At 40.8% G+C, this 8,008-nt stretch overlaps 1 protein-coding gene across 1 annotated transcript in view; it reads right to left on the reverse strand.

Annotated features, from left to right (window-relative positions):
- The window catches only part of LOC113084593 (neurexin-2-like), a 114,364-nt gene that overhangs the window by 67,510 nt on the left and 38,846 nt on the right, over nucleotides 1–8,008 (reverse strand). Inside the window, exon 2 of the mRNA XM_026254909.1 lies at nucleotides 7,122–7,139. Coding sequence (XP_026110694.1) covers nucleotides 7,122–7,139 — 18 coding nt within the window. The remainder of the gene's footprint in view (nucleotides 1–7,121; nucleotides 7,140–8,008) is intronic.

Here is an 8,008-nt window from a genome sequence, read left to right on the forward strand (position 1 = left end):
ATCAACATTAGCACTATTCTATCCATCTGTTCTATCTATCTATCCATCTATCCATCCATCCATCCATCCATCCATCTATCCATCTATCCATCCATCTGTCCATCCATCCATCCATCCATCCATCTATCTATCTATCTGTCTGATCAAATTATCATCACCGATAGGACCTTCTCACGAATGGGTTTTGATTGCATTCATACGTTGAGAAGTGTATTGGGGTTAAGCCAAGAAAATGTCAAATAAATGTAAAAAAAAAAATAATAATTACATATATATATATATATATATATATATATATATATATATATATATATATATATATATATATATATATATATATATATATATAGTTAATTATAAGAGGCATTACCTCTGCCCTTGAACTGTTGACAGCTGGCTGACTCTATTTATATTACTACTTTTTATTACTATTATTATTATTTGAAAAATAAAGAAACTAAGTACTAACAAACTAACTATAAAGACACTTCTCAATGTGTCAGTATTATAAGTACATATACGTATATTGTGTATGTATACAGTAAAAACTACATATATTCAGATACCTTGAACATTTCAAACGCTATCACAGTTTATTTGCTATAGTTTAGATAATGGTAATAAAAGATGACAAGAACTCAGATTTAACCTGTCAGAACAAATTCATCTTGATAATATCAGATAGCACTTAAGCAAAAAATGGTCAGGTCTATTGGCAGAATAATTTTTATCAAATTTACTGGTAGTCTACTTTATGAGGAATTTTTGGTTATAATATGTCAGTTTTTCAAAATTATATATTGATTGTTGCATTAAAAAAAAAAGCACACTGGTCCCCTGTTAGATGGTGAAGTGTGACGCCTGATTGGCTGACCTTACATTTAACAATATTTCACATTCTCAATATCTATGCATGCAATGGCAATGTTGATGATAACAATAAAATACCAGTTCTTGACATTCAACATACACTGTTAAAAAATTTTGGGGTAAAAAATATAAAAATAAACTTTTTTTAGCATTAGAGTGAAATAATAATGCTAATAATTCAGACACTATTTTGCCTCACTGTAATGTGGTCCTCCTGGATGTTTGAGAATATGAATGTTTTAAGAGTTTAGAAGAGTTTAGGAGTTTTAAAGACTGGTTTGTGTTCAATCTCCTCTCAGAGCCTCAGAGTCTCTCTGGAGCAGCAGGCATTCAGACAATAGAGGAGTGTGAACGACGTGTGTGAATTTGCCCTTACAGTTCCTGCCCCGGCCTACAGGGGCGCTGCTGAGAATGAGTTTAAACACACACACACGTCCAGGTCCCCACTTGGTCAAAATTAAAAAAACTTCACCAGGGGCTTTTTCAGTTGATTTTAGCATGATTTAAGGCATGTCTAACAGGGGACCTGAAAAATGTCCCCTCTTAGCTCAGAGGTCCCCTGTTGGTGAGTGTGTAACGACACCATGGTCCCCTGTTGGATAGGTAGACAAGTACACACACACACACAGACAGACAGACAGACACACACACAGACAGACACACACACGCACACACACACACAGATACACACACACACACACACACAGATACACACACACACACACGCACACACACACACACAGACACACACACACACACACACACACAGACAGACAGACACACACACACACACACACGCAGATACACACACACACACACACACACACACACATTATGTGATGAAGTCTAGCAGGTAGACTAGTGCACGTTCACACATTTACAGTGCGTTCTTTCACCGCATGCATTAATCCGTCTATTTAAATTATTTACAATTATCACATAATTCAAGATATGGGGCAGACAATGTTTATATTTATATCATTTCAAATAGTTTATATCACAAGAAGTGTGCCATTTTTTCTCCAAAAGTAAGCATGATGTTTTAGACACCATATTTGCTGTTTTTGCTCTATTTCTCCAACAAGAATCATTCAAACCCAGCCACAGCACTGTTTGTGTCTCTGAGGAACAGGGTGAATCAAGTGTTTACATGATTCGGTTCAATCCTAGCGACTCACTTATTAACAGTGACTTACTGCCAGCTACTGGCAGGTTAAACATTATGTATGCATCTGTGACCGCAGGTTAAAGGATCCCATGTCCCTGTGAGCTGCGTTAAACCGTGTGTAGATGCATGTAAATGACTCTTCTGATGCAGCTTCTGTGCTTCCTCTGCACTGCAAATAAAACTTTTGTTAATACTGATTTAATATGCTTGGTCACAATCCAAATGCAACAATATGACTAACAATATGTAAAAATTTACATAAAACTTGATGGAAATGATTAATTTCTATAACTGCTGTGAACTGACCACACGGCCCTTACAAAAATTAACCATATATTAACCATAGTTTAACCATGGTATTTGTAGTAAATCTGTGGTTATACAAATGGTGGTCAACACGCCAAAAAACCATGGGTTACTACATTTTTACTATAATAATGGTTATTTTTCGTAAGAAGAATATGAAACAATGCAGGTGTCAGCTATTGGCAGTAGTTCTTAAGATACCAGCACAATCACACACTGAAAAACATCATCTAATTATTGTTATAGATAAAATCCCAGAATAGAGATATCATTTTTTGTAAATATCGCACACCCCTAATTTAATTTATTTCATTGCTATAATAATTTATTAATAATAATTGTTTAAATTAATATAATAATTCATACTTTTGACTTTTGCATTTTCTTAACAATGGTTTACAGGCTGAAATGTAAAGATGTAAAGATCATTTTTTTAACTTGTGTCTGAAGTGTAAGTTATGGTTTTCACAGTAATGGCACAGCTTGATATGGTACTACAGACATTGGCCTACCGCTCATATGGTACTCCTTCTATTTGTGCAGGTCTTAAAAAGTCTTCAGTTTGAGTTTAAAGTCCTGCAGAACCCTGCTTCACTAACGCTGCCTGCTGATTGGACGCCTCAGGTCTGCTGTAGTCACATGGTCTCTCTGCTTTTCTTCAAGTGACACGTCATGTGTTTGTGAAGCTTCGCTCTCTCTCTGGTCACACTGATGTGGAGGGTATCATCAGCACCACCACACAGACGGAGCTACAGAGTGCTGCAGCAGTGCATTATGGGAAGATAGAACAGATCAATACAAGTCAATCCAGTCATGAATGGGCAACTACTTCAAGAGGTCAATAATTATTCCTAAAGGTCAGTGAGTATTTGAAAAGCCCCTCAGTGTGACCAAGCCTCCACACACAGATTCACAGCTGCTGGTGTATAAGTGACAAACACACGGCTGGATCAATGAATTATCAATACTATGATCAGCTGAGGTCTCCTCATTTCTACACAGAACCACAGCGACCCGTTTCATCTGTACATCACACGAACCCATCGCACACAAAATGAGAAAAAGTCTCTGGAGAATGTTCTGAAATAATCCATAATCTGGTTTAGTTGATCCACTCTAATCTGTGATAACTGCAAACTTTAATCTCATATCTACAGAGGACATCAGCCTTCCATTTTACAGCCAAGAGAGGAGGAAATATCCCAGATCCTCCAGCCGTCATGAGGTTTAATCCCGAATGTTCCAGAGGGAACGATCATTATATCTGGGATGGGGCAGATAAGGACAGCAGCCGATCGGCAGATCTACAGTCAGACAAACAAACCAATCATCCGTGACCAGAAGAAACAGCTTTCTGCTTCCAGAAGCTCTGAATCTCTGCAGAACTAACAGCACCAAAGCTTCAAACTCATTCCAGACCAATCAGAGTTCACGCACGCGGTCAGGAAACACAGGTGACAGGTTTGGGAGCAGAACGGGGTCACGGCGTTCCCGGCTCATCCATCTGTGGGGCTTTTCTGTGGCAGACGAGAGCCTCCTTCCCCACGGGCTCCTGAGAGACGCTCGATCTCACCACAGCTTCTGAAGACCCCGTCAGAGACCCTAATTACACCAGCCCCTGAAAACAGGGCGTCCAGGACCCCAATCTGGCTCGAGCACGGCCGTGTCCATTCACTCTCTCATAAGAACGGCAGGTTATCTAACATTAATCACTGCCAGTGTCCCCGTCCACATCCCTGTGCCAACATCTGAAAGAAGCACGCCTCACAGCTCTCACATTATTCACTGTCTGGTCATTTATAGAGCAGGACCTGAATCACCGGTTGTGTGTATTTACTGAGCATAATCCTACTCCTTCTCGCAGGTTCTGTGCTTGTGATGCGGTGACAGATGACCGAATGTGTTGCCAATTTAAACAGTGAAGTGACTTTAAACCATTCAAGTGCAAAAAGAGCTCTGTTTGGTGCCCTATTGTGAGGAAACGTTCAAATACACACAAAATTAGGTCAAAATGCCTGTCTTAGCGAGTATTCACGTAAACGGTTGATTTGTATTAATCATAGAAGGGAATGAGATGCATGCGTGAGGTCTTAAAGAGACAGCAACGCAAATAAATCTGCATCTTGTTATTGTTTTTGTTTGTGCTATTGCTTGTCCTTTATTTATTTGTTCTTATTTCATTACTTTTTTAGTTCAAATGAACTGCTTTCTGGGTTTGAGTGTGTGTGGTCCATGGGAATCATCACAAATGATCTCATTATCTCATACACTCTCGCCCTCGTGGTAATCTGTGTGAAATGTTTCTGAAGAATGCTGGGAACCAAGCATCACTGGCACCCATTGACCTTCATTATATGGTCTAATAACAAAGAAATAAAATCTAAAGAGTACAGATTAAAGTCAAGTCAGCTTTATTTCTAAAGCACTGTCCAGATTGTTTCAGAGCATCTCTGCCGTGTTAAACAGGACAACAGTGACTCGATGAGGCAAACCAAGCATCTGCTTGAGCCACAATGAAACAGAAACCTGCTCTGCCTCCGAATTATTACAATTATTATAATGCACTTCATTTATTTTCATAAAGATGCAGATACAACTCTCTGTAGTTTTGTATTTTAATTTAGTAAAGCTGCTTTGGATAAAAACATCAGCTGACTGCATAAATGCAGATGTAATGAAAGTCTTTTTGAAGATGATCAGACTTATTTAAGTAAAGCTAGATTAACAAGCGGATCCAGGTCAGAGTCTGATGACTTGTTGCAGGTTTAGTTCATTGATAGATAATCGGTCATGATCGCTCATCTGTAGCGGTCATACTAATCACTGGATAAGAGATCAGCACTGGCCTGAATCCCTCAGTTCTTCAGTGTCTGTGTTCGTCTCGCTCTCTGTCTGTATCTGAGAGATCATTCTTCACGCAGCAGATGCTCTACAGGGTCTGACCGGTTCTGTGGACCGTCGATCATCTCCAGGTCAGTGCTGAGATCTCCAGTCTCGACTCTTCCTGACTGACCCACACAACACGCTTCAGACCTCTCTTCACAGACTCAGAGAACGAGAAGAGTCTGGAGTCCTGATGTACTGATGTGTAAAGACACACACGTCTGCATCATTCACTCTCTCGTCCCGTCTCTTCACGACTCAATCACTACTGCCATGTTCTCAGACCGCTGTTCTGGCTGAACATGATCACTGTTCTCTCTTCTGGTCTTTTGTACTTGAATCTGTTTGAAACATTTGTTTACTTCATGCTGTTTTATCCAGCATTGTTTTATTGTTTTTAAATGTTCTTCTTGTTATTTGGAAAAGTTGTTAAAGGGATGATTGATTGCGACTTCACTTTGTTAACAGTAGTTAGTGTGTTATGTTGCTGTTTGAGCATCAGCAGCTCTGAAAGTTCAATGCAAACGTCTTTCAAACTTTATTTGTCTACAGCACCAGCTGGTGAGGGACGACAACGAGCTTCTTCCGGGGTCCGTTACGCCCCCGGGAACATGTAAGAAAGGTAAACAATAAAAAAACAGAAAAACGCCTTTCTCTGCAAGCATGTGAGAAAATGATCTGATCTCTAGGACGGGGTTCTTGTTATAATATTACCACACATTAATCTGAAGGTGTCCTCCCACAGAGCTCAAGAGACAGCAGTGTACTCGTTCTGACACATGACAGGAGTTCACGGAGAACATGTTCTGTCATCGGCTGCACAGCCCAACACAAACCATCATTAAGAGCCTCAGAGCAGACAAGAGAGGAGGGGATTTATCTGATTTTAAATAGGGGGAGGGGTGCACAGTAACTCATTATCATTTAAAGAGACATACACCAGAACAGGTTGTGTGGGCAGAGCTGTTTTTGACAAGGCAGGAAGGGTGTTGATCACACAGCTATTGAGGGTTTTAAAGCTAAACATTTCACGTAGACCCTAATAATCATGCCATTGTGGAAAATGTTAATCCGATGAGCCCTTTAAAATTGTTATTAAGAAGAAAAGGCTTAATATTTTTGTAACATAATTCAATATTGTGATAAAAGTTTTAATTATTGTAAAATGAAAATTGATATGCACGAATAGGAAACTGAATGGTGCTGAAGCTTCAGCTCAGACGATAATGGAAATTACACAATTATCAGATTTGTGTAAATCAAGTTGAAAACACCGTCTGGAAACATGTGGATAACACCCATGAAGCTCCTGCCAATGAAGCGTGTTCTGCCATCATCATCAGCTCACACACACACACACACACACACACACATCTCCTCTGTTGCCATAGCGACATGCCTCCCGAGGCATGCTGGGTAGAGAGGGGTAATCCATCAGCAGCGTCCTGATAGAGGGAAAACATCCAGATACCTGCGCCTTATCCCCAAACACACACCTGAGAGAAGCACAGCGCCATCAATTACACAGACAAATCCAGCCTGCAGGGGAATTATGGGTAAATACATCTGGCCCTCGACGGACGCGAGCGAGTTCTGTCAGACACCAGAGTGACACCATGAGGAGGGTTTAACCTTCAGCGTACGGGATGAGAACGAACTTCACACGACAGAGCGGGATGCCATAAAACAACACTGAGCCCTGCCAATTCAACTGACCGAAAGTACAAATCAAACCAACTCATCAGAAGAAAAAGACAACAAGGAAGAGTGCATCTCATTTCGCAGCAAATCAAAGCCCCCAGAAGTCACCAAAACCGCAGTCCAATCTGAGAGCGGCCGACACCAATCCTCACCATCACACAGCTTCAGTAACGGGTAATGATCAGCCGCTTACCTTCCACCGCATACTCTTCTGTTCCCGGACAGCACCGAGGAGAGAAAGAGAGAGGAAGACAGCGTTAGTGCTTCACAGTCACACATCTCACAATCACACAACAATCTTTCACTGGAGAACTGATCAGATCAAAGCCAGCGAGCAAGAAAAGATTTCAAGTGTGAGGAACATGAGAGCAGCAGTGTAAGACAACAGCAGATCTGACTTTCACATTCAGCCGTGGTTTCACACGGGTCAAACGCTCGTCCTGCCGCAGCTCATTAGAGCCGCTTCTACTTCAGCGCTCGCTCTCGCTCTCGCTCTCGCCCCAGATTCATCAGTGTCTAGTTGTGATATTGACCTGAGACATGTTTAACAGCTCAGCTGAATTAGGTTAATTACCACAAAACTGTTGGCAAGAACCTTCTGGAGAACATGACTCCAACACAGCCAACACGAGGCAGATCTGCTCACAGTCACCGGCCGAGTGAATCTGGATCCGCTCTGGTTTACTGCTCCGATCCGGATCAGAGCCTCGTCACAGATCCACGTCCACTTCTGACTCAAATCTGACTGACCCCTTCCCTTCTTGTGACAATATCTAAAGATGTGTTTCTGCTGAAGGCAGCAAGTTATTATCCCTTCCAGTCTTTACTGAGCAGACTCTTTAGATGAAGGAAACAGAGATCTGAGCAGATCTAGACGGAAATAAAAGACATACATGTATATATCATTAAAACAGAACAAATCAACACTTATTATTCTATTCATTACTAAGGGATGAGCGATGACATCAGCTGAAGCCAATGATCACAGCAGAGTTATGTCACGGATGAATCGTGCATCTAATAAAGCTTTAAGATCTGAAATCATAACGAGCTCTTAATGATTCTTAATTTAGCAGACAC

This window comes from Carassius auratus, unplaced genomic scaffold (genome assembly GCF_003368295.1).
Source record: "Carassius auratus strain Wakin unplaced genomic scaffold, ASM336829v1 scaf_tig00040333, whole genome shotgun sequence".
Taxonomy (NCBI): Eukaryota; Metazoa; Chordata; class Actinopteri; order Cypriniformes; family Cyprinidae; genus Carassius; species Carassius auratus.